General features: G+C 55.5%; 2 protein-coding genes and 1 long non-coding RNA gene across 4 annotated transcripts in view; 1 reads left to right on the top strand and 2 right to left on the bottom strand.

Moving 5' to 3' along the window:
- Positions 1-25,086, bottom strand: part of polr3c (polymerase (RNA) III (DNA directed) polypeptide C) — a 483,038-nt gene that overhangs the window by 299,541 nt on the left and 158,411 nt on the right.
- Positions 3,318-6,543, top strand: LOC121272884. Its single transcript, XR_005941917.1, has 3 exons — positions 3,318-3,374; positions 4,802-4,951; positions 6,151-6,543. It is a non-coding gene; the product is annotated as an uncharacterized LOC121272884 (long non-coding RNA).
- Positions 9,901-25,086, bottom strand: part of LOC121272883 (E3 SUMO-protein ligase PIAS3-like) — a 32,749-nt gene continuing 17,563 nt past the window's right edge. For both annotated transcript variants that reach the window (XM_041179720.1, XM_041179719.1), the window contains exons 11-13: positions 24,892-25,031; positions 12,949-12,986; positions 9,901-11,257 (exon numbers count right to left, since the gene is read on the bottom strand). In XM_041179720.1, coding sequence (XP_041035654.1) covers positions 10,970-11,257; positions 12,949-12,986; positions 24,892-25,031 — 466 coding nt within the window. In that variant the 3' untranslated portion in view covers positions 9,901-10,969. The remainder of the gene's footprint in view (positions 11,258-12,948; positions 12,987-24,891; positions 25,032-25,086) is intronic.

A 25,086-nucleotide genomic window follows, 5' to 3' on the forward strand; every position in this document is an offset into this window, starting at 1 on the left:
TATATATAAACCCCCCCGAACCCCGCGAGTAGATTCCAGTCTGTAACTCACTCCCGGGTACCTGTTATTCTATATATAAACCCCCCCGAACCCCTCGATTAGATTCCAGTCTGTAACTTCACTCCCGGGTATCTTATTCTATATTAAACCACCCCGAACCCCTCGTTTAGATTCCAGTCTGTAACTCACGCCCGGGTATCTGTTATTCTATATATAAACCACCCCGAACCCCTCGATTAGATTCCAGTCTGTAACGCACTCCTGGATATCTGTTATTGCATATATAAACCCATCCGAACCCCTTGATAAGATTCCAGTCTGTAACTCACTCCCGGGTATCCATTATTCTATATATAAACCACCCTGAACCCCTCGATTAGATTCCAGCCTTTAACTCACTCCTGGTATCTGTTATTCTGTATATAAACCACCCCGAACCCTTCTATTAGATTCCAGTCTGTAACTCACTCCCGGGTATCTGTTATTCTATATATAAACCACCCTGAACCCCTCGATTAGATTCCAGTCTGTAACTCACTCCTGGGTATCTGTTATTCTACACATAAAGCCCCCCGAACCACTCAATTAGATTCCAGCCTGTAACTCACTCCCGGGTATCTGTTATTCTATATATAAACCACCCTGAACCCCTCAATTAGATTCCAGTCTGTAACTCAGTCCCGGGTATCTGTTATTCTATATATAAACCACCCCGAACCCCTCGATTAGATTCCAGTCTGTAACTCACTCCCGTATATCTGTTATTCTATATATAAACCACCCCTAACCTCTCGATTAGATTCCAGTCTGTAACTCACTCCCGGGTATCCATTATTCTATTTGTAAACCACCCTGAACCCCTCGATTAGATTCCAGTCTGTTACTCACTCCCGGGTATCTGTTATTCTATATATAAACCACCCCGAACCCCTCGATTAGATTCCAGTCTGTAACTCACTCCCGGATATCTGTTATTATATATATAAACCCCCCCGAACCTCTTGATAAGATTCCAGTCTGTAACTCACTCCCGGGTATCCATTATTCTATATATAAACCACCCTGAACCCCTCGATTAGATTCCAGTCTGTTACTCACTCCCTGTTATCTGTTATTCTACATGTAAACCACCCCTTACCCCTCAATTAGATTCCAGTCTGTAATTCACTCCTGGGTATCTGTTATTCTACACATAAAGCCCCTCGAACCCCTCAATTAGATTCCAGCCTGTAACTCACTCCCATGTATCTGTTATTCTATATATAAACCACCCTGAACCCCTCGATTAGATTCCAGTCTGTAACTCAGTCCCGGGTATCTGTTATTCTATATATAAACCACCCCGAACCCCTCTATTAGATTCCAATCTGTAACTCACTCCCGGGTATCTGTTATTCTATATATAAACCACCCTGAACCCCTCGATTAGATTCCAGTCTGTAACTCACTCCCGGGTATCTGTTATTCTATACATTAACCCACCCGAACCCCTCAATTAGATTCCAGCCTGTAACTCTCTCCCGGGTATCTGTTATTCTATATATAAACCTCTCCTACCCCCTCGATTTGATTCCAGTCTGTAACTCACTCCCAGGTACCTGTTATTCTATATATAAACCCCGCCGAACCCCTCGAGTAGATTCCAGTCTGTAACTCACTCCCGGGTACCTGTTATTCTATATATAAACCCCCCCGCCGAACCCCTCGATTAGATTCCAGTCTGTAACTTCACTCCCGGGTATATGTTATTCTACATGTAAACCACCCCTAACCCCTCGATTAGATTCCAGTCTGTAACTCACTCCCGGGTATCTTATTGTATATGTAAACCACCCCGAACCCCTCGATTAGATTCCAGTCTGTAACTCACTCCCGGGTATCTGTTATTCTATACATAAACCACCCCTAACCCCTCAATTAGATTCTGGTCTGTAACTCACTCCCGGGTATCTGTTATTCTATATATAAACCCCCCCCGAACTCCTCGATTAGATTCCAGTCTGTAACTCACTCCCGGGTATCTGTTATTCTATATATAAACCACCCCGAACCCCTCTATTAGATTCCAATCTGTAACTCACTCCCGGGTATCTGTTATTCTATATATAAACCACCCTGAACCCCTCGATTAGATTCCAGTCTGTAACTCACTCCCGGGTATCTGTTATTCTATACATTAACCCACCCGAACCCCTCAATTAGATTCCCGCCTGTAACTCTCTCCCGGGTATCTGCTATTCTATATATAAACCTCCCCTACCCCCTCGATTTGATTCCAGTCTGTAACTCACTCCCAGGTACCTGTTATTCTATATATAAACCCCGCCGAACCCCTCGAGTAGATTCCAGTCTGTAACTCACTCCCGGGTACCTGTTATTCTATATATAAACCCCCCCGCTGAACCCCTCGATTAGATTCCAGTCTGTAACTTCACTCCCGGGTATATGTTATTCTACATGTAAACCACCCCTAACCCCTCGATTAGATTCCAGTCTGTAACTCACTCCTGGGTATCTTATTGTATATATAAACCACCCCGAACCCCTCGATTAGATTCCAGTCTATAACTCACTCCCAGGTATCTGTTATTCTATATATAAACCACCCCTAACCCCTCGATTAGATTCTAGTCTGTAACTCACTCCCGGGTACCTGTTATTCTATATATAAACCCCCCCCGAACTCCTCGATTAGATTCCAGTCTGTAACTCAGTCCCGGGCATCTGTTATTGTATATGTAAACCACCCCTAACCCCTCGATTAGATTCCAGTCTGTATCTCACTCCCGGGTACCTGTTATTCTATATATAAATCCCCCTGAACCCCTCGATTAGATTCCAGTCTTTAACTCAGTCCTGGGTATCTGTTATTCTATATATAAACCACCTAAATGCCTCGATTAGATTCCAGTCTGTAACTCACTCCCGGGTATCTGTTATTCTATATATAAACCCCCCCGAACCCCTCGATTAGATTCCAGCCTCTAACTCACTTCTCATGCTGTGTAGTTTTTTGTTGAACTTGCTGATTAGCTGCAGTTATGAGTTTCCGAAATGTGAACACTTCGTAATTCCTGAATCTGCAGCCTTTGGATTTAGTTGATGATTGTTTGAACTTTGCCTTAGAGTGATCCTGACCTTCCCCCCTTATTGGTCCTCTCACACCTTCTTCCCTGACCTTTCCACTGGCAACTGTGGGTCCACCAGGGACATGGGGAACTCAGCGGAATGGATGTTTGAGGAGGAAGTTCTGATGTGTTCTAATTCCTGTAATGTCCACTTCTCCTGTCCGACTGTCACTTGGTGTGTGTTTCATTATTTCAGACTGTGGTCAATCTGATTGATCGTCGAGAACACGAAACCCGAGAAAACAAGTGAGTGACAATCAGCGATCAATCACTGGGGCTTGGAGGGATTGGTGTGGGAAGCTATTTACCAGACTGAGCAGCCCATGATCCAGAGGGCTGGAGTATAAGAGGGAAAAATGGAATCAAATCGGTAACTGGGCCTTAGCTGACCTCCTGGTTGCCTTTTTTGAAGGACTGCAAATGTCAAGAGGGAGGAGGATTTAAGTGAGGGAAGTGTCAGCATGCTGACTTTCTGAGACGTTATGATGGAGGGGAGAATTCACCGACAGTGCCCTGAGATTTTTCTAACCAATTTATTATTGCTTTATTGTGCCCAGCTTTGGGTGGCTGACTGTGGGAAGGATGTTGGAGTTAGAGAGAGATTAACTGAAACGAGAAACTAGAAAACCTGGACTGTTGTTTAGTGGAACTCCAATAGAAACACATACATGCTGCAGGACAGAAACATGCCATTCGGCCCAGCCGGTGCTTCAGTGCTAACCCACGTGTCAGTAGTTCCAATCACACTTACCTGGCCTGTTCCCTGAGCCTTCATCCACCAACCCAGTCTAATCTAATCTGAAGTGTCGACAGTTTCTGCCTCAATCTAACTCTGGGAGTGAGTTCCACAGCGGCATGACTCCAAACATTTCTCCTGCCCTCTCTTTCTAAATCTCTCACATTTAAGCTCATTTTTATTTCTCTTGTCCTAGACGCAGTAATTGGTGTTTGTAAAGCAGGTTTCAGCTGGTAAACCATCCAAAGGCTGCACAGTAGTTACACACCAGATTTGACACTGTTCCTTAGGTGACATTGGACATGGTTGACCACAACCTTGCCCCAAGAGGTAGATTTTAAGCAGAAACTTAAAGGAGCTAAGGAAGTTTTAGGGAGAGAATTCCAGAGCTTAGGACCCCAGGCAGCTGAAGGCACAGCCGCCGATGGTGGAGCGATGGGAATCGGTGGTGTGCATGTAGCCAGAATTGGAGGAGCGCAGAGATAGGGAATGGGTGAGGCCATGGGGGGATTTAAACACAAGAATGAGAATTTTAAGATCGAGATGTTGCTTAACTTGGATTTGTTATCAGTCAGCGAGAGGGTGCTAGATAAGACGTGTTAAAAATTTGGCGAAGGGCAGCAGAGTTTTGGTTGAGCTGAAGCTTATGGAAGGCAGGCCACGATTGGAATGGAATAGTCAGGTCTCGAGGTCACAGAGGAATGGGTGAGGGCTTCAGCAGCAGATGAGCTGAAACAGAGAGAAGTCGTCAGGTGTTATTACGGAGATAGAAGTAGGTGATCTTGATGGAGAAAATATGAAGTCGGAACAGTTTGGACCAGTCTCAAGGAGAGCAGGTACTGGGATGATGGGCTGAGTGGCCTCTCTTCTGGAAAGTGCCATGGTTCAGAGCATCTGGCCTGTCCTGTAATTCACGGGATTTTCATTCTCCTTCCAGGCGGCTGCTGGAGAAATCACAGAGAATTGAGGCCATCATGGCATCGATGCAGGCGACTGGAGCAGAGGAACAGCAGCTCCAGGAGATTGAGGAGATGATCACAGCTCCCGAGCAGCAGCAGCTGGAGACACTGAAACACAATGTCAACATGTGAGAGGCCACAGCCGGGCCCTTACTGCAGAGGGACAGGGCAGGGAGCATCTATCTGGGGATAGGGGTGTGGGGTGGGCACAGGGGCTGGGGGGGAGTCTGATATTTTCGACTGGTGTGCCCACATGCTGTACCCATCCGCAGCCAAGGCAACCTGGAGTCATCCAACTGGATGCTGCAACACCACCACGTCCACCTGCCTCCATACTCAGTCTCACTCGCTGCACCAAATCCCACCACAGATTGAAGGTCATTAGCAACAGAACCAGAGGCAACATGAGTTCTGGACAAAGTGACTTGTGATCTGCAATGTAGGGGGCTGTTTAAGCAGATTCAATAATGACATTTAAAAGGAAATTGGATTCATAACATGAGGGGGAAATTTATAGGGCTGTTGGGAAAGAGCAGAATGGCGTTGCTCATCAGATATCTGTATCAAGGAGCCAGCACAGGTAACTGGGCCGAATGGCCTCTTCCTGAGTTCAGATGATATGAATCTCTCAGTCAGAAAGACAGCAGCTAGAAATCGGGTGGTGGACTGAGCTGCTGTTCAGCCCTGAAATTTCAATCACAAATCTTTCCATTGGGTTGTTTTCGTTGGAGCAGAGAAGACTGAGGGGCGACCTGATCGAGGTGTACAAGATTATGAGGAGCATGGACAGGGTGGATAGGGAGCAGCTGTTCCCCTTAGTTGAAGGGTCAGTCACAAGGGGGCATAAGTTCAAGATGAGGGGCAGGAGGTTTAGGGGGGATGTGAGGAAAAACTTTTTTACCCAGAGGGTGGTGAGGGTCTGGAATGTGCTGCCTGGGAGGGAGGTGGAGGTGGGTTGCCTCACATCCTTTAAAAAGTACTTGGATGAGCAATTGGCACATCATAACATTCAAGGCTATGGGCCAAGTGCTGGTAAATGGGATTAGGTAGGTAGGTCAGGGGTTTCCCACGTGTCGGTGCAGACTTGATGGGCTGAAGGGCCTCTTCCGCACTGTGAGATTCTGTTTCTGTGATTCTGAATCCTCACCAGTTGGGGACTGTCAGTCCATCCACTGCCACTCAGGGGAGCTGCTGAAACACAGCCAATTCTTGGCAAACCTACCCTGGAAAAAGAAAGAGTCAGCACCTTAAGAGTGAAGAGGAGACAATGAAATATTAAATTGGGACCTGTAGGATGCATCCTGACTTTACCTTTGATCTTTTCCAGGTTGGATTCAAGTGAGAATCAGGTGGACGAGACAATATTTATACTGGAATCCTACATAGACTCTACTCACGTTGAGAAAGAGATACCAAACAAACGGTGAGCTGGAGGATCTGAGGATCAGTGTGTTGGAGACCAGCTACCTTTCCCCAGTAATGTGAGACTGTCTCACTGAGACAGTCACGTGAGATGCTGGGCACTGAGTTGACGATGTAATGTGTGAGACTGTCTCACTGAGACAGTCACGTGAGATGCTGAGCAGTGAGTTGACGATGCGGCAGTTCACTAATGGAGAAGAGAGTTTTAAGAGCTGCCTGTGGAAATCCCAGCGCTCTGTGTTGTAGCTTTTATGTTTGTCAAATTATGTTAATTTAATAAATGTCGCAGTGTCTTGAATGTGAAGCTTTCGGAGGTGTTTCCAGCCAATCATAAACTGTTACGTAATGGAACAAGGCATCTGATCTTACACAAGTTGGTAAATGATCAGTTAACCTATTACTATTCAAGTTGTGTTGAGGAAGAAACGATGAGCCAGGACAATACTGTTGCTGATGGACTTCCCATCCACTGAAGGGTGAACCTGAATGTAATGTTTTGCCTGCAGAGTTGTCCTGGTTATGTGCTGAAACCTGTCTGACACAGAATGCAGCAATTTCTCACACAGACCGTCAGTGGTACGGGAGAATATCTCATCCTCTTGGTAAATTAGTTGAGTTCTATAATACATGAAGAAATACAAAGCATTTGGGGAGATGCCAGTTAATCAGGTCCAGACAACGTACCTTTCTAAACAGCCATTCATACCTTACCAACCCCAAATTATCACAAAAGGTTATTATGCAGGTACAGCGAGTGGAATATAAAAGTAGATAAGTTTTACTGCAGGGCCTTGGTGAGACCACATGTGGAGGATGTGTACAGTTATGGTCTTATATGAAAAACGTTATAATTGCTTTAGAAGCACCTGAGGAGGTTCATTTGACTCACATCCTGCACTGAAGAGCATATCTAATGAAGAAAGGCTGAACATGTTGGGCCTATAGCCATTGGAGTTTAAAAGAATGAGGGGTGATCTTATTGAAATGTAGATCCTGAAGGGATTTGATAAAGTGGATACCAGGAGGATGTTTCCTCTTGGGGAGGTGGGGGGTGCAATTGTGGAGACTAAAACGAGGGGACACAGTTTAAAAATAAGAGGTCTCCCTTTTATGAGTGAGATGGAGGATTTTTTGTTGGTGGAATTCTCTTCCACAGAGAGCAGTGGAGGCTGAGTTAGATTTTTCTAGGTGTGAGGGCTATGGGAGCAAACAGCAAAGTGGAGTTGAGAGACAACCAGAGCAGGCTGCAAGGGCTGAATGGCCTGCTGCTCCCAAGTACTTGGAGAAATAACAGGATAGTTATTAATATGCGATTGTCATGAATCTCATTCACTTGGTTTTCCAAACAGCATCTGATGAGGAGTCGTGTGTCCAAAGGTAATTAAGGAGAATATGGCCAGAGAGATGGTGGGAAGACAGTGAGTGGCAGGAATGATTCACCAGAGATGCAGGTGACATAAGTAAGGCAGTGTTTCTTGTTTTGTTGCCTGGCTACCATGTTATACCTGCTGTGCACCAGACCAGATAGAGATTTAAAAAATTCCCTACACCGTTATTGGCAAATTTCACTCCTGATTTTCAGTTGTCAACCCAAAAATTGCTGGATTTATTGGATTTGGTTCCACCCGACAGGCTGGGAGTTGAGTTCACAATCTCTCCAAAGTGCAGTTACTGTAGCAATGTCGGAAATGCGGTCAAGTTGTGCACAGCAAGATCCCACAAAAATCAATGCAGTAAAAAAAAGGTGATCTGTGCATTAAGTGATGTCATTTGAGGGATAAATATAGGGCTAGAACACCTCTGCCCCTCATCATAAGACTATGAGGAATGTTTTCATACACCTAAGAATGCAGGTGGAACCACCGTTTAACATCTCAGCCTGGAATCTAGGATTCCTTGTGCCCAGAACCCACTCCCATTCCTGGGGTGGGAGGGTGTGGTCCTACAAGGAGAGACTGAGTAGAGCAGGCCCATGTGTGTCAACTCAGTTGGTATCACTCTTGCTTCAAATCACAAGATTATGGATCCACGTCCCATTCCTGGACTTGAGCACAAAAATCCAGGCCATCACTACCGAGGGAGTGCTGCACTGTTGGAGGCTGTCATTCAGATGAGATTTAAACCGAGGCCCCATCTGCCCTCTCAAGTGGGCATTAAGTTCCAATAAAACTATTTCAAAAGAGCAGGTAAGTTATCCCTGGTGCCCTGGCCAATATTTATCCTTCGTTCAGCATCACAGAAAACAGATGATTTGGTCATTAACACATTGCTGCTTGTGGGAGCTTGCTGTGCATATATTGGCTGCCTCATTTTCGGCATTACAACAGTGACTACAACAAAATTCTTGGAGGACTTACCAAGGTAGATGCTGAGAGGCTGTTTCCCCTGCTTGGACAGTCATTTAGGACTGGGATGAGAAATCTCTTCATTCAGGTGGAAATTTGCTAGCCTAAGGTGGAGTATATTTGAGGCTGAGTTTGACAGGTTTTTTTGAGGGGGATGGGGCAGGAAGTTACAGCTGAGGTAGATAATCAGCCATGATAGTATTGAATGGCAGAGCAGACCCAAGAAGCATTCGGGCCTACTGCTGTTCTTGTTTCACAATGATTACAACATAATAGGAGGCCATTCAGCTTCACTAGTCCCAAGCCCTGCAGGTGTTTCTTTTCAGGTGCTTATGCAATCTTCTTTCAAAGGTCACAATTGAATCTACCTCCAAAAAACCCTAATGCTGGCCTCGTCAGAGACACCAATATCCACAAATAAAAAAGCCCACAGTTTTCAGAGCTATGTCACTCAGCGGTAAATACTTCCACTAGTTTACTGATGGAATACAGACCTCAAACTCAGACTGAACCCATCTTTTTGTTTCTTTGTTAACTTTATTGCTCAGTCTTTCAGTTTTTCTTACTGCAAAAATAATCTACGTTGGCCGAAAGTCAGTGTTGCTGAAATAACTACCACCCAGTTCCTGATTTCCTCATCCTTTAATTGCAACAGGATTGATACAAATTGAGATTCAGCGTGAGTTCTGTTCAGTGAATACCAAAACTCTCCTTCCCTCCAGCCACATCTTCACCTCTTTTGGATGAGTAGGCAGCCTGTCTGTCCTGAATCCCAGAGGGCAGTGAAATTTTCAACTCTGGATCCAATGATCTGTGACAGACACCAAGCATTACCCCATGTCATAGAATGTAGGTTATTGACCGAACAGTAACTCAAGAAGAGAACGACATTAAACGGATGAACATCAAGGTATCCGCAAGTAACAGGCAGAAGAATCTTAACCCTCACTAGTAGGAGTCCTGCCACAGAGGATAGTCTTTGGAATTATTTTTATAAACATGTTAAGTTTTTCCATAATATATTTACAAAATAGCTGCAACTGAAAATAGATCATTTGCTTTCTCTGTACAGAATATTCATTTATAATTATTTAAAAAAGGGAAGTTTTAAGAGTGATAAAATATATTGGAGGTTACATTTAAAAAGTGACAACACTCCCACTATGTCTAGAATTCCCTATTGTGTCCAGAACTCTCCCCAAACTCCATCCAGGATTGTTCCTGGTCTTTGTGGTGCCTAAAATCTGGGTCACCCCTTCAACAATCTTCCCATAATCCAGCCCCCGCCCGCCCACCCACCCACCCCCCAACCACCACCAAACACTGGAAGTAAGAGAAAGCTCATTCTTCTGTTTTACTCCCTTCTCCTCAAGTGGGGTGACCAACATTGGATGGCTCCTCACGTCTCATTTGAGTGTGGGGGAGACAGTAACCGTCAATTAGGCCCCTGAAAAGCTCAGTTAAGTTCCCTTTTGCAGTTTACAATGGTTCTTCAGAAACATCAAAAAGTTCAAAGCTGCCAGCTGGCCTTTCTGTGCCCACACTCTTTGTCGCTCTGGGGTTTTATTAATGCTGCTCATCTCCAAACTCCTCAAGTCCACAACAGTGTTTAAGGTTCATCTCACCCTATCAACTTTTTCTTTAATTCTTTTCTCCCTTGTGTGTTTATCTAGCTTTTCCTTATGCTATTCCCCTCAACCACTCCTTATGGTATGGCCTGTTCCTGTGCTGTAGCTTCTACATAATTAATCTTTGGTTCACCACAAAACCTCACTGAGGACTGAAACGCACCTTTGGTTTAAACATGGAGCAGGTTACTCACAGTCACTTCCCCTAATCTTCATACCTTTCTCCTCTGACCATAATTGCAGATAATAATGTGCCAATGTAGGCACTGTCAATTCAGACATGTTGATACAGGGGCCTCCATGCATACAGTGCAACTGTGAGACTGAATGTCATCAGATTTTTAACTGTGAGCTGTTCTTTGCGTGGGGCAGGTATATAATGGTGGGGAGGGGACAATTGCACATCTGCAGCTCCAGGGAGCCAGCATTTGCCATATCACCAACATTAACAGATTGTCAATTGTCTGCTCTGTTTTTAGCAGAAGGTTTACTCTAGGATTCAGGCCCAAGCACATCTCAGTATTGCAAGGGGCAGAAGATGAGTGCCCAGTGCTCCTGTGCTTTTATGTCACCTGGTGAGTGACCCAATATTGAGGCAACACTCTCCTGCTAGCAGTAGTGCAGCTCCATGGAGAAATTACTCTCCAACCAGCTGACTCAACCCTGTTAAAATTCATGGTTCACACCAGTTTTCAAAGTGGAGTGCATTCCTGCTCTGAGTCTCCTGTCTTGCTCATTATTGGTTGGTGTTTTAATCTAAGGAGATGATATCCAATCCGTGGCTGGGGCTGGGCCCAGCTCCACCTACACCACTCCCAGTGTTAGGGGCTGCAGCCCCAAGGTGACTGTGCTGACTGTCCCTCGGTCCACTGCTGGAGATGATACTGCTGCTCCTGCTGGCAGTCCCGTGCACTCCGCTTGTGGAGCTGACAGCAGGCTCGAGGAAAGGTGGCCATGAACTGAACTGCAAGAAATGGCTGAGCGAGGAGCGCATGGCATCCTGGTCGTCGGAGGAGCTGCTGATAACGGAACTGTAATGCTGCAGGGGAAACACAACATGTAGGAACTGAAACACCCAATCACCAGATACTGTAACCAACACATCCCCCACCCTGCATTGCAGAGGACTTCACACCATCCCCTACTCAAACTTACTGCTCCCCCAGAATGAAACACAGACTCTTCCCCCTCCATCCGTCTACAGCTTTAAAAACCTCAACCTTCTAATGAGACAGTGTAGAGGGAGTTTTACTCTGTATCTAACCCCGTGCTGTACCTGTCCTGGGAGTGTTTGATGGGGACAGTGTAGAGGGGGCTTTACTCTGTATCTAACCCCGTGCTGTACCTGTCCTGGGAGTGTTTGATGGGGACAGTGTAGAGGGAGCTTTACTCTGTATCTAACCCCGTGCTGTACCTGTCCTGGGAGTGTTTGATGGGGACAGTGTAGAGGGAGCTTTACTCTGTATCTAACCCCGAGCTGTACCTGTCCTGGGAGTGTTTGATGGGGACAGTGTAGAGGGAGCTTTACTCTGTATCTAACCCCGTGCTGTACCTGTCCTGGGAGTGTTTGATGGGGACAGTGTAGAGGGGGCTTTACTCTGTATCTAACCCTGTGCTGTACCTGTCCTGGGAGTGTTTGATGGGGACAGTGTAGAGGGAGTTTTACTCTGTATCTAACCCCGTGCTGTACCTGTCCTGGGAGTGTTTAATGGGGACAGTGTAGAGGGAGTTTTACTCTGTATCTAACCCCGTGCTGTACCTGTCCTGGGAGTGTTTGATGGGGACAGTGTAGAGGGAGTTTTACTCTGTATCTAACCCCGTGCTGTACCTGTCCTGGGAGTGTTTAATGGGGACAGTGTAGAGGGAGTTTTACTCTGTATCTAACCCCGTGCTGTACCTGTCCTGGGAGTGTTTAATGGGGACAGTGTAGAGGGAGTTTTACTCTGTATCTAACCCCGTGCTGTACCTGCCCTGGGAGTGTTTGATGGGGACGGTGTAGAGGGAGATTTACTCTGTACCTAACACCATGCTGTACCTGTCCTGGGAGTGTTTGATGGGGACAGTGCAGAGGGAGATTTACTCTGTATCTAACCCCATGCTGTACCTGTCCTGGGAGTGTTTGATGGGGACAGTGTAGAGGGAGCTTTACTCTGTATCTAACCCTGTGTTCCTAAGCTGGAGTAACTACTGGAAACATACACTAAGTTACTGACATGAAAAGACCTATTAAACTGTGCAGCCTTTCCAAAACAATTGTGATGTCCTGTGCATCACAATATAAACATTCCTCATCCTCTTGAGGCCAAATGATCTGGAGTGAAAAAGAACCAGAATAAAAAACCCACAGCCAATTAAGGGGAAATGAAAGATCAGTCTATGCACTAGACGTCTGAAACAGGTCCAGCTTTGAGGAGAGTCTGGGGACGCACCATGAGCAGAGCAGCCTATCCCCAACATCCCGTGTTCCTTGGGCAAGGCGGAACTGTCCAAGTCCAACCTACTTCAGCTCTTCCTCCTAAGTAAGAGTCCTCTTCTCCCTAATGTACACTCTACTGTTCACTCCATTACTCCACAAACATCAGTTAAATTAGTCCCATGCCTGAACTTTTCTGGAGAGTGAACTGCTAGTCGAGACTAATTGGTAAGAGAAGTACCGGTCTGATCAATCCCAACAAGAAGGAGCAATAAACAGGGACATTTAATCCAGTCAGGACCACCAATTGTACTGACCTGGCTGTCTGCTTGCAAGAAAGAAAACAAATCTAAACCTGTGAAAGAAACAGACAAAACAGTCAAATGCTGCAAAATGCCAACATGCAGGTGCCTCAGTCATATTCACCCGATTTTCCAATTCAGTAACGGCACAGAAAAACCAGACACATTAGAAACAATCAGAGGACCAGGGAGCTGCAGGGTCCGGGAGAGACTGGACACACCGGGGAGCTGCAGGGTCCGGGGCAGACTGGACACACCGGGGAGCTGCAGGGTCCGGGGCAGACTGGACACACCGGGGAGCTGCAGGGTCTGTGCAGACTGGACACACCGGGGAGCTGCAGGGTCCGGGGCAGACTGGACACACCGCGGAGCTGCAGGGTCCGGGGCAGACTGGACACACCGGGGAGCTGCAGGGTCCGGGAGAGACTGGACACACCGGGGAGCTGCAAGGTCCGGGAGAGACTGGACACACCGGGGAGCTGCAGGGTCCGGGAGAGACCGGACACACCGGGGAGCTGCAGGGTCCGGGGCAGACTGGACACACCATGGAGCTGCAGGGTCTGTGCAGACTGGACACACCGGGGAGCTGCAGGGTCCGGGGCAGACTGGACACACCGGGGAGCTGCAGGGTCCGGGGCAGATTGGACACACCGGGGAGCTGCAGGGTCCGGGAGAGACTGGACACACCGGGGAGCTGCAGGGTCTGGGGCAGACTGGACACACCGGGGAGCTGCAGGGTCCGGGAGAGACTGGACACACCGGGGAGCTGCAGGGTCCGGGGCAGACTGGACACACCGGGGAGCTGCAGGGTCCGGGAGAGACTGGACACACCGGGGAGCTGCAGGGTCCGGGGCAGACTGGACACACCGGGGAGCTGCAGGGTCCGGGGCAGACTGGACACACCGGGGAGCTGCAGGGTCCGGGAGAGACTGGACACACCGGGGAGCTGCAGGGTCCGGGGCAGACTGGACACACCGGGGAGCTGCAGCGTCCGGGGCAGACTGGACACACCGGGGAGCTGCAGGGTCTGTGCAGACTGGACACACCGGGGAGCTGCAGGGTCCGGGAGAGACTGGACACACCGGGGAGCTGCAGGGTCCGGGGCAGACTGGACACACCGGGGAGCTGCAGGGTCCGGGAGAGACTGGACACACCGGGGAGCTGCAGGGTCCGGGAGAGACTGGACACACCGGGGAGCTGCAGGGTCCGGGGCAGACTGGACACACCGGGAGCTGCAGGGTCCGGGAGAGACTGGACACACCGGGGAGCTGCAGGGTCCGGGAGAGACTGGACACACCGGGGAGCTGCAGGGTCCGGGGCAGACTGGACACACCGGGGAGCTGCAGGGTCCGGGAGAGACTGGACACACTGGGGAGCTGCAGGGTCCGGGGCAGACTGGACACACCGGGGAGCTGCAGGGTCTGTGCAGACTGGACACACCGGGGAGCTGCAGTGTCCGGGGCAGACTGGACACACCGGGGAGCTGCAGGGTCCGTGCAGACTGGACACACCGGGGAGCTGCAGGGTCCGGGAGAGACTGGACACACCGGGGAGCTGCAGGGTCCGGGAGAGACTGGACACACCGGGGAGCTGCAGGGTCCGGGAGAGACTGGACACACCGGGGAGCTGCAGGGTCCGGGAGAGACTGGACACACCGGGGAGCTGCAGGGTCCGGGAGAGACTGGACACACCGGGGAGCTGCAGGGTCTGTGCAGACTGGACACACCGGGGAGCTGCAGGGTCCGGGGCAGACTGGACACACCGGGGAGCTGCAGGGACCGGGAGAGACTGGACACACCGGGGAGCTGCAGGGTCTGTGCGGACTGGACACACCGGGGAGCTGCAGGGTCTGTGCAGACTGGACATACCGGGGAGCTGCAGGGTCCGGGGCAGACTGGACATACCGGGGAGCTGCAGGGTCCGGGGCAGACTGGACACACCGGGGAGCTGCAGGGTCCGGGGCAGACTGGACACACCGGGGAGCTGCAGGGTCCGGAAGAGACTGGACACACCGGGGAGCTGCAGGGTCCGGGAGAGACTGGACACACCGGGGAGCTGCAGGGTCCGGGGCAGACTGGACACACCGGGGAGCTGCAGGGTCTGTGCAGACTGGACACACCGGGGAGCTGCAGGGTCCGGAAGAGACTGGACACACCGGGGAGCTGCAGGGTCCGGGAGAGACTGGACACACCGGGGAGCTGCAGGGTCCGGGAGTGACTGGACACACTGGGGAGCTGCAGGGTCCGGGAGAGACTGGACACACCGGGGAGCTGCAGGGTCCGGGGCAGACTGGACACACCGGGGAGCTGCAGGGTCCGGGGCAGACTGGACACACCGGGGAGCTGCAGGGTCTGAGGCAGACTGGACACACCGGGGAGCTGCAGGGTCTGTGCAGACTGGACGCACCGGGGAGCTGCAGGGTCCGGGAGAGACTGGACACACCGGGGAGCTGCAGGGTCCGGGGCAGACTGGACACACCGGGGAGCTGCAGGGTCTGGGGCAGACTGGACACACCGGGGAGCTGCAGGGTCCGGGGCAGACTGGACACACCGGGGAGCTGCAGGGTCCGGGAGAGACTGGACACACCGGGGAGCTGCAGGGTCCGGGAGAGACTGGACACACCGGGGAGCTGCAGGGTCCGGGGCAGACTGGACACACCGGGGAGCTGCAGCGTCCGGGGCAGACTGGACACACCGGGGAGCTGCAGGGTCCGGGGCAGACTGGACACACCGGGGAGCTGCAGGGTCCTGGAGAGACTGGACACACCGGGGAGCTGCAGGGTCCGGGAGAGACTGGACACACCGGGGAGCTGCAGGGTCCGGGGCAGACTGGACACACCGGGGAGCTGCAGGGTCCGGGAGAGACTGGACACACCGGGGAGCTGCAGGGTCCGGGGCAGACTGGACACACCGGGGAGCTGCAGGGTCTGTGCAGACTGGACACACCGGGGAGCTGCAGGGTCCGGGAGAGACTGGACACACCGGGGAGCTGCAGGGTCCGGGAGAGACTGGACACACCGGGGAGCTGCAGGGTCCGGGGCAGACTGGACACACCGGGGAGCTGCAGGGTCCGGGGCAGACTGGACACACCGGGGAGCTGCAGGGTCCGGGAGAGACTGGACACACCGGGGAGCTGCAGGGTCCGGGAGAGACTGGACACACCGGGGAGCTGCAGGGTCCGGGGCAGACTGGACACACCGGGGAGCTGCAGGGTCCGGGAGAGACTGGACACACCGGGGAGCTGCAGGGTCCGGGGCAGACTGGACACACCGGGGAGCTGCAGGGTCCGGGAGAGACTGGACACACCGGGGAGCTGCAGGGTCCGGGAGAGACTGGACACACCGGGGAGCTGCAGGGTCCGGGAGAGACTGGACACACCGGGAAGCTGCAGGGTCCGGGAGAGACTGGACACACCGGGGAGCTGCAGCGTCCGGGGCAGACTGGACACACCGGGGAGCTGCAGGGTCCGGGGCAGACTGGACACACCGGGGAGCTGCAGGGTCCGGGAGAAACTGGACACACCGGGGAGCTGCAGGGTCCGGGAGAGACTGGACACACCGGGGAGCTGCAGGGTCCGGGAGAAACTGGACACACCGGGGAGCTGCAGGGTCCGGGGCAGACTGGACACACCGGGGAGCTGCAGGGTCTGTGCAGACTGGACACACCGGGGAGCTGCAGGGTCCGGGGCAGACTGGACACACCGGGGAGCTGCAGGGTCCGGGGCAGACTGGACACACCGGGGAGCTGCAGGGTCCGGGAGAGACTGGACACACCGGGGAGCTGCAGGGTCCGGGGCAGACTGGACACACCGGGGAGCTGCAGGGTCCGGGAGAGACTGGACACACCGGGGAGCTGCAGGGTCCGGGGCAGACTGGACACACCGGGGAGCTGCAGGGTCCGGGAGAGACTGGACACACCGGGGAGCTGCAGGGTCCGGGAGAGACTGGACACACCGGGGAGCTGCAGGGTCCGGGAGAGACTGGACACACCGGGGAGCTGCAGGGTCCGGGAGAGACTGGACACACCGGGGAGCTGCAGGGTCCGGGAGAGACTGGACACACCGGGGAGCTGCAGGGTCCGGGGCAGACTGGACACACCGGGGAGCTGCAGGGTCTGTGCAGACTGGACACACCGGGGAGCTGCAGGGTCCGGGGCAGACTGGACACACCGGGGAGCTGCAGGGTCCGGGAGAGACTGGACACACCGGGTAGCTGCAGGGTCCGGGGCAGACTGGACACACCGGGGAGCTGCAGGGTCCGGGAGAGACTGGACACACCGGGGAGCTGCAGGGTCCGGGGCAGACTGGACACACCGGGGAGCAGCAGGGTCCGGGAGAGACTGGACACACCGGGGAGCTGCAGGGCCCGGGGCAGCCTGGACACACCGGGGAGCTGCAGGGTCCGGGAGAGACTGGACACACCGGGGAGCTGCAGGGTCTGTGCAGACTGGACACACCAGGGAGCTGCAGGGTCCGGGGCAGACTGGACACACCGGAGAGCTGCAGGGTCCGGGGCAGACTGGACACACCAGGGAGCTGCAGGGTCCGGGAGAGACTGGACACACCGGGGAGCTGCAGGGTCCGGGGCAGACTGGACACACCGGGGAGCTGCAGGGTCCGGGGCAGACTGGACACACCGGGGAGCTGCAGGGTCCGGGGCAGACTGGACACACCGGGGAGCTGCAGGGTCCGGGGCAGACTGGACACACCGGGGAGCTGCAGGGTCTGTGCAGACTGGACACACCGGGGAGCTGCAGGGTCTGTGCAGACTGGACACACCGGGGAGCTGCAGGGTCTGTGCAGACTGGACACACCGGGGAGCTGCAGGGTCGGGAAGATACTGGACACACCGGGGAGCTGCAGGGTCCGGGAGAGACTGGACACACCGGGGAGCTGCAGGGCCCGGGAGAGACTGGACACACCGGGGAGCTGCAGGGTCTGGGAGAGACTGGACACACCGGGGAGCTGCAGGGTCCGGGGCAGACTGGACACACCAGGGAGCTGCAGGGTCCGGGAGAGACTGGACACAACGGGGAGCTGCAGGGTCCGGGGCAGACTGGACACACCGGGGAGCTGCAGGGTCCGGGGCAGACTGGACACACCGGGGAGCTGCAGGGTCCGGGAGAGACTGGACACACCGGGGAGCTGCAGGGTCCGGGGCAGACTGGACACACCGGGGAGCTGCAGGGTCTGTGCAGACTGGACACACCGGGGAGCTGCAGGGTCCGGGGCAGACTGGACACACCGGGGAGCTGCAGGGTCCGGGAGAGACTGGACACACCGGGGAGCTGCAGGGTCCGGGAGAGACTGGACACACCGGGGAGCTGCAGGGTCTGTGCAGACTGGACACACCGGGGAGCTGCAGGGTCCGGGGCAGACTGGACACACCGGGGAGCTGCAGGGTCCGGGGCAGACTGGACACACCGGGGAGCTGCAGGGTCCGGGAGAGACTGGACACACCCGGGAGCTGCAGGGTCCGGGAGAGACTGGACACACCGGGGAGCTGCAGGGTCCGGGGCAGACTGGACACACCGGGGAGCTGCAGGGACCGGGGCAGACTGGACACACCGGGGAGCTGCAGGGCCCGGGGTAGACTGGACACACCGGGGAGCTGCAGGGTCTGGGAGAGACAGGACAGGCTGGGGAGCTGCAGGGTCCAGGGCAGACTGGACACACCAGGGAGCTGCAGGGTCCGGGAGAGACTGGACACACCGGGGAGCTGCAGGGTCCGGGGCAGACTGGACACACCGGGGAGCTGCAGGGTCCGGGAGAGACTGGACACACCGGGGAGCTGCAGGGTCCGGGGCAGACTGGACACACCGGGGAGCTGCAGGGTCCGGGGCAGACTGGACACACCGGGGAGCTGCAGGGTCCGGGGCAGACTGGACACACCGGGGAGCTGCAGGGTCCGGGAGAGACTGGACACACCGGGGAGCTGCAGGGTCTGTGCAGACTGGACACACCGGGGAGCTGCAGGGTCCGGGGCAGACTGGACACACCGGGGAGCTGCAGGGTCCGGGGCAGACTGGACACACCGGGGAGCTGCAGGGTCCGGGAGAGACTGGACACACCGGGGAGCTGCAGGGTCCGGGAGAGACTGGACACACCGGGGAGCTGCAGGGTCCGGGGCAGACTGGACACACCGGGGAGCTGCAGGGACCGGGGCAGACTGGACACACCGGGGAGCTGCAGGGCCCGGGGTAGACTGGACACACCGGGGAGCTGCAGGGTCTGGGAGAGACAGGACAGGCTGGGGAGCTGCAGGGTCCAGGGCAGACTGGACACACCAGGGAGCTGCAGGGTCCGGGAGAGACTGGACACACCGGGGAGCTGCAGGGTCCGGGGCAGACTGGACACACCGGGGAGCTGCAGGGTCCGGGAGAGACTGGACACACCGGGGAGCTGCAGGGTCCGGGAGAGACTGGACACACCGGGGAGCTGCAGGGTCCGGGGCAGACTGGACACACCGGGGAGCTGCAGGGTCCGGGGCAGACTGGACACACCGGGGAGCTGCAGGGTCCGGGGCAGACTGGACACACCGGGGAGCTGCAGGGTCCGGGGCAGACTGGACACACCGGGGAGCTGCAGGGTCCGGGAGAGACTGGACACACCGGGGAGCTGCAGGGTCCGGGAGAGACTGGACACACCGGGGAGCTGCAGGGTCCGGGGCAGACTGGACACACCGGGGAGCTGCAGGGTCCGGGGGAGACTGGACACACCGGGGAGCTGCAGGGTCCGGGAGAGACTGGACACACCGGGGAGCTGCAGGGTCCGGGGCAGACTGGACACACCGGGGAGCTGCAGGGTCCGGGGCAGACTGGACACACCAGGGAGCTGCAGGGTCCGGGGCAGACTGGACACACCGGGGAGCTGCATGGTCCGGGGCAGACTGGACACACCGGGGAGCTGCAGGGTCCGGGGCAGACTGGACACACCGGGGAGCTGCAGGGTCCGGGAGAAACTGGACACACCGGGGAGCTGCAGGGTCCGGGAGAGACTGGACACACCGGGAAGCTGCAGGGTCCGGGAGAGACTGGACACACCGGGGAGCTGCAGGGTCTGTGCAGACTGGACACACCGGGGAGCTGCAGGGTCCGGGAGAGACTGGACACACCGGGGAGCTGCAGGGTCCGGGGCAGACTGGACACACCGGGGAGCTGCAGGGTCCAGGGCAGACTGGACACACCGGGGAGCTGCAGGGTCCGGGAGAGACTGGACACACCGGGGAGCTGCAGGGTCCGGGGCAGACTGGACACACCGGGGAGCTGCAGGGTCCGGGAGAGACCGGACACACCGGGGAGCTGCAGGGTCCGGGAGAGACTGGACACACCGGGGAGCTGCAGGGTCCGGGAGAGACCGGACACACCGGGGAGCTGCAGGGTCCGGGGCAGACTGGACACACCGGAGAGCTGCAGGGTCTGGGGCAAACTGGACACACCGGGGAGCTGCAGGGTCTGGGGCAGACTGGACACACCGGGGAGCTGCAGGGTCTGGGGCAGACTGGACACACCGGGGAGCTGCAGGGTCCGGGAGAGACTGGACACACCGGGGAGCTGCAGGGTCTGTGAAGCCTGGACACACCGGGGAGCTGCAGGGTCCGGGAGAGACTGGACACACCGGGGAGCTGCAGGGTCCGGGAGAGACTGGACACACCGGGGAGCTGCAGGGTCCGGGGCAGATTGGACACACCGGGGAGCTGCAGGGTCTGGGGCAGACTGGACACACCGGGGAGCTGCAGGGTCTGTGCAGACTGGACACACCGGGGAGCTGCAGGGTCCGGGAGAGACTGGACACACCGGGGAGCTGCAGGGTCCGGGAGAGACTGGACACACCGGGCAGCTGCAGGGTCCGGGGCAGACTGGACACACCGGGGAGCTGCAGGGTCCGGGGCAGAGTGGACACACCGGGGAGCTGCAGGGTCCGGGGCAGACTGGACACACCGGGGAGCTGCAGGGTCCAGGAGAGACTGGACACACCGGGGAGCTGCAGGGTCCGGGAGAGACTGGACACACCGGGGAGCTGCAGGGTCCGGGGCAGACTGGACACACCGGGGAGCTGCAGGGTCCGGGAGAGACTGGACACAACGGGGAGCTGCAGGGTCCGTGCAGACTGGACACACCGGGGAGCTGCAGGGTCCGGGGCAGACTGGACACACCGGGGAGCTGCAGGGTCTGTGCAGACTGGACACACCGGGGAGCTGCAGGGTCTGTGCAGACTGGACACACCGGGGAGCTGCCGGGTCCGGGAGAGACTGGACACACCGGGGAGCTGCAGGGTCCGGGAGAGACTGGACACACCGGGGAGCTGCAGGGTCCGGGAGAGACTGGACACACCGGGGAGCTGCAGGGTCCGGGAGAGACTGGACACACCGGGGAGCTGCGGGGTCCGGGAGAGACTGGACACACCGGGGAGCTGCGGGGTCCGGGAGAGACCGGAAACACCGGGGAGCTGCAGGGTCCGGGGCAGACTGGACACACCGGGGAGCTGCAGGGTCCGGGGCAGACTGGACACACAGGGGAGCTGCAGGGTCCGGGGCAGACTGGACACACCGGGGAGCTGCAGGGTCCGGGGCAGACTGGACACACCGGGGAGCTGCAGGGTCCGGGGCAGACTGGACACACCGGGGAGCTGCAGGGTCCGGGGCAGACTGGACACACCGGGGAGCTGCAGGATCCGGGAGAGACTGGACACACCGGGGAGCTGCAGGGTCCGGGAGAGACTGGACACACCGGGGAGCTGCAGGGTCCGGGAGAGACTGGACACACCGGGGAGCTGCAGGGTCCGGGGCAGACTGGACACACCGGGGAGCTGCAGGGTCCGGGGCAGACTGGACACACCGGGGAGCTGCAGGGTCCGGGAGAGACTGGACACACCGGGGAGCTGCAGGGTCCGGGAGAGACTGGACACACCGGGGAGCTGCAGGGTCCGGGGCAGACTGGACACATCGGGGAGCTGCAGGGTCCGGGGCAGACTGGACACACCGGGGAGCTGCAGGGTCCGGGAGAGACTGGACACACAGGGGAGCTGCAGGGTCCGGGAGAGACTGGACACACCGGGGAGCTGCAGGGTCCGGGAGAGACTGGACACACCGGGGAGCTGCAGGGTCTGTGCAGACTGGACACACCGGGGAGCTGCAGGGTCTGTGCAGACTGGACACACCGGGGAGCTGCAGGGTCCGGGAGAGACTGGACACACCGGGGAGCTGCAGGGTCCGGGAGAGACTGGACACACCGGGGAGCTGCAGCGTCCGGGGCAGACTGGACACACCGGGGAGCTGCAGGGTCCGGGGCAGACTGGACACACCGGGGAGCTGCAGGGTCTGTGCAGACTGGACACACCGGGGAGCTGCAGGGTCCGGGGCAGACTGGACACACCGGGGAGCTGCAGGGTCCGGGGCAGACTGGACACACCGGGGAGCTGCAGGGTCCGGGAGAGACTGGACACACCGGGGAGCTGCAGGGTCCGGGAGAGACTGGACACACCGGTGAGCTGCAGGGTCCGGGGCAGCCTGGACACACCGGGGAGCTGCAGGGTCCGGGGCAGACTGGACACACCGGGGAGCTGCAGGGTCCGGGAGAGACTGGACACACCGGGGAGCTGCAGGGTCCGGGAGAGACTGGACACACCGGGGAGCTGCAGGGTCCGGGGCAGACTCGACACACCGGGGAGCTGCAGGGTCCGGGGCAGACTGGACACACCGGGGAGCTGCAGGGCCCGGGGCAGACTGGACACACCGGGGAGCTGCAGGGTCCGGGGCAGACTGGACACACCGGGGAGCTGCAGGGTCCGGGAGAGACTGGACACACCGGGGAGCTGCAGGGTCCGGGAGAGACTGGACACACCGGGGAGCTGCAGGGTCCGGGAGAGACTGGACACACCGGGGAGCTGCAGGGTCCGGGGCAGACTGGACACACCGGGGAGCTGCAGGGTCTGGGGCAGACTGGACACACCGGGGAGCTGCAGGGTCCGGGAGAGACTGGACACATCGGGGAGCTGCAGGGTCCGGGAGAGACTGGACACACCGGGAAGCTGCAGGGTCCGGGAGAGACTGGACACACCGGGGAGCTGCAGGGTCCGGGAGAGACTGGACACACCGGGGAGCTGCAGGGTCCGGGGCAGACTGGACACACCGGGGAGCTGCAGGGTCCGGGGCAGACTGGACACACCGGGGAGCTGCAGGGTCTGTGCAGACTGGACACACCGGTAGCTGCAGGGTCCGGGGCAGACTGGACACACCGGGGAGCTGCAGGGTCCGGGAGAGACTGGACACACCGGGGAGCTGCAGGGTCCGGGGCAGACTGGACACACCGGGGAGCTGCAGGGTCCGGGGCAGACTGGACACACTGGGGAATTTCAAGCCAGCATTACAGCTCTAAAAACACAGGAGGGGGAGTGGAAAATGGAAGAAGTCAGGGGGAGATAGATGCGCAGATATGTAGCCAAATCTCAGAGAAATGTAAAAATAATAGTTTAATAATAGTTGGGGATTTCAACTTCCCCAGTATTAACTGGGATAGTCTTAGCGTGAAGGGCTTAGAGGGTGTGGAATTCTTAAAGTCTATCCAGGAGAGCTTCTCGAGCCAGCACGTAGAAAGTCCTACAAGAGAAGGGCCGATACTGGACCTAATCTTGGGGAGTGAAGCTGGGCAAATGGTGGAGGTGTCAGTGGGGGAGCATTTTGGGGTTAGTGACCATAATCGAAAAGGACAAAGATGGACCGGAAATAAACATCCTGAATTGGGGCAAGTCCAATTTCAAGATAAGACAAGGCAGGATCTGGCCAAAGTGGACTGGGAACAGCTACTTGTGGGAAAATCCAAATCAGAGCAGTTGGAATCATTCAAATAGGAAATAGAGAGAGTTCAGGGCCAACATGTTCCCAGGATTTTGGAAAATTGGATCCAATATTGGCTTAGTGGCAGGAGGTAGAGGGTGATGGTTGAAGGTTGTTGTTTTTGTGATTGGTGGTGACGAGTGGTGTACCGCAAGGATTGGGCTGGGAGCCTTGCTGTTTGTAGTGTACATGAATGATTCAGACATGAATATAGGAGGTATGATCAGTAAATGACACAAAAATTGGTGGTGTCGTAAATAGAGGAGGAAAGCCTTAGATTACAGGACGATATAGATGGGTTTGTAAGATGGGCAGAGCAGTGGCAAGTGGAATTTAATCTTGAGAAGGGTGAGGTGATGCATTTTGGGAGGACTAACACGGCAAGGGAATACACAATGAATGGTAGGGCCCTATGAAGTACAGAGGATCAGAGGGACCTTGGTGTACATGTCCATAGATCCCTGAAAGTAGCAAAGCAGGTAGATAAGGTGGTTAAGAAGGCATATGGGATACTTGCCTTTATTAGCTAAGGTATAGAGTATAAGAGCAGGGAGGTTCTGTTGGAGCTGTATAAAATGCTAGTTAGGCCACAGCTGGAGTATTGTGTGCAATTTTGGTTGCCACACTATAGGAAGGATGTGATTGGTGCAGAGGAGATTCACCAGGATGTTGCCTGGGCTGGAGAGTTTCAGCTATGAAGAGAGACTGGATAAGCTGGGGTTGTTTTTCTTAGAGCAGAGATGGCTGAGGGGGGACCTGATTGAGGTGTACAAAATTGTGAGAGGCATAGATAGGGTAGACAGGAAGAAACATTTACCCTTAGCAGAGGTGTCAATAACCAGGGGGCATTGATTTAAGGGAAGGGGCAGGAGGTTTAGAGGGGATGTGAGGAAACTTTTTTCACCCAGAGGGTGGTTGGAATCTGGAACACACGGCCTGAGGGGGTGGTAGAGGCAGGAACCCTCATAACATTGACGGTGTATTTAGATGAGCACTTGAAACACCATAGCACATAGGGCTGCGATCTGAGTGTTGGAAAATGGATTAGGATAGACAGGTGCTTGATGGCTTGATGGACATGATGGGCCGAAGGGCCTGTTTGTGCACTGTATAACTCTATGACTTACCTTGAATGTCGGAAGGCAGCGGGGGCATGTGGTAGGAAAAATGGTATTCCGGAATGGAGAGAGACGAGAGGTAATCGGAAGGAACTGCACTGCTAGCAGCACTTTGAAACATTGGGGGCAGCTGGTGAAGGTTCAGCAATCTGTTGGGAGTTTGACATTAAAAATAAATTAGAGCTTCATAGGACCAATTACAGC

This window comes from Carcharodon carcharias, chromosome 36 (assembly GCF_017639515.1).
Source record: "Carcharodon carcharias isolate sCarCar2 chromosome 36, sCarCar2.pri, whole genome shotgun sequence".
NCBI lineage: Eukaryota > Metazoa > Chordata > Chondrichthyes > Lamniformes > Lamnidae > Carcharodon > Carcharodon carcharias.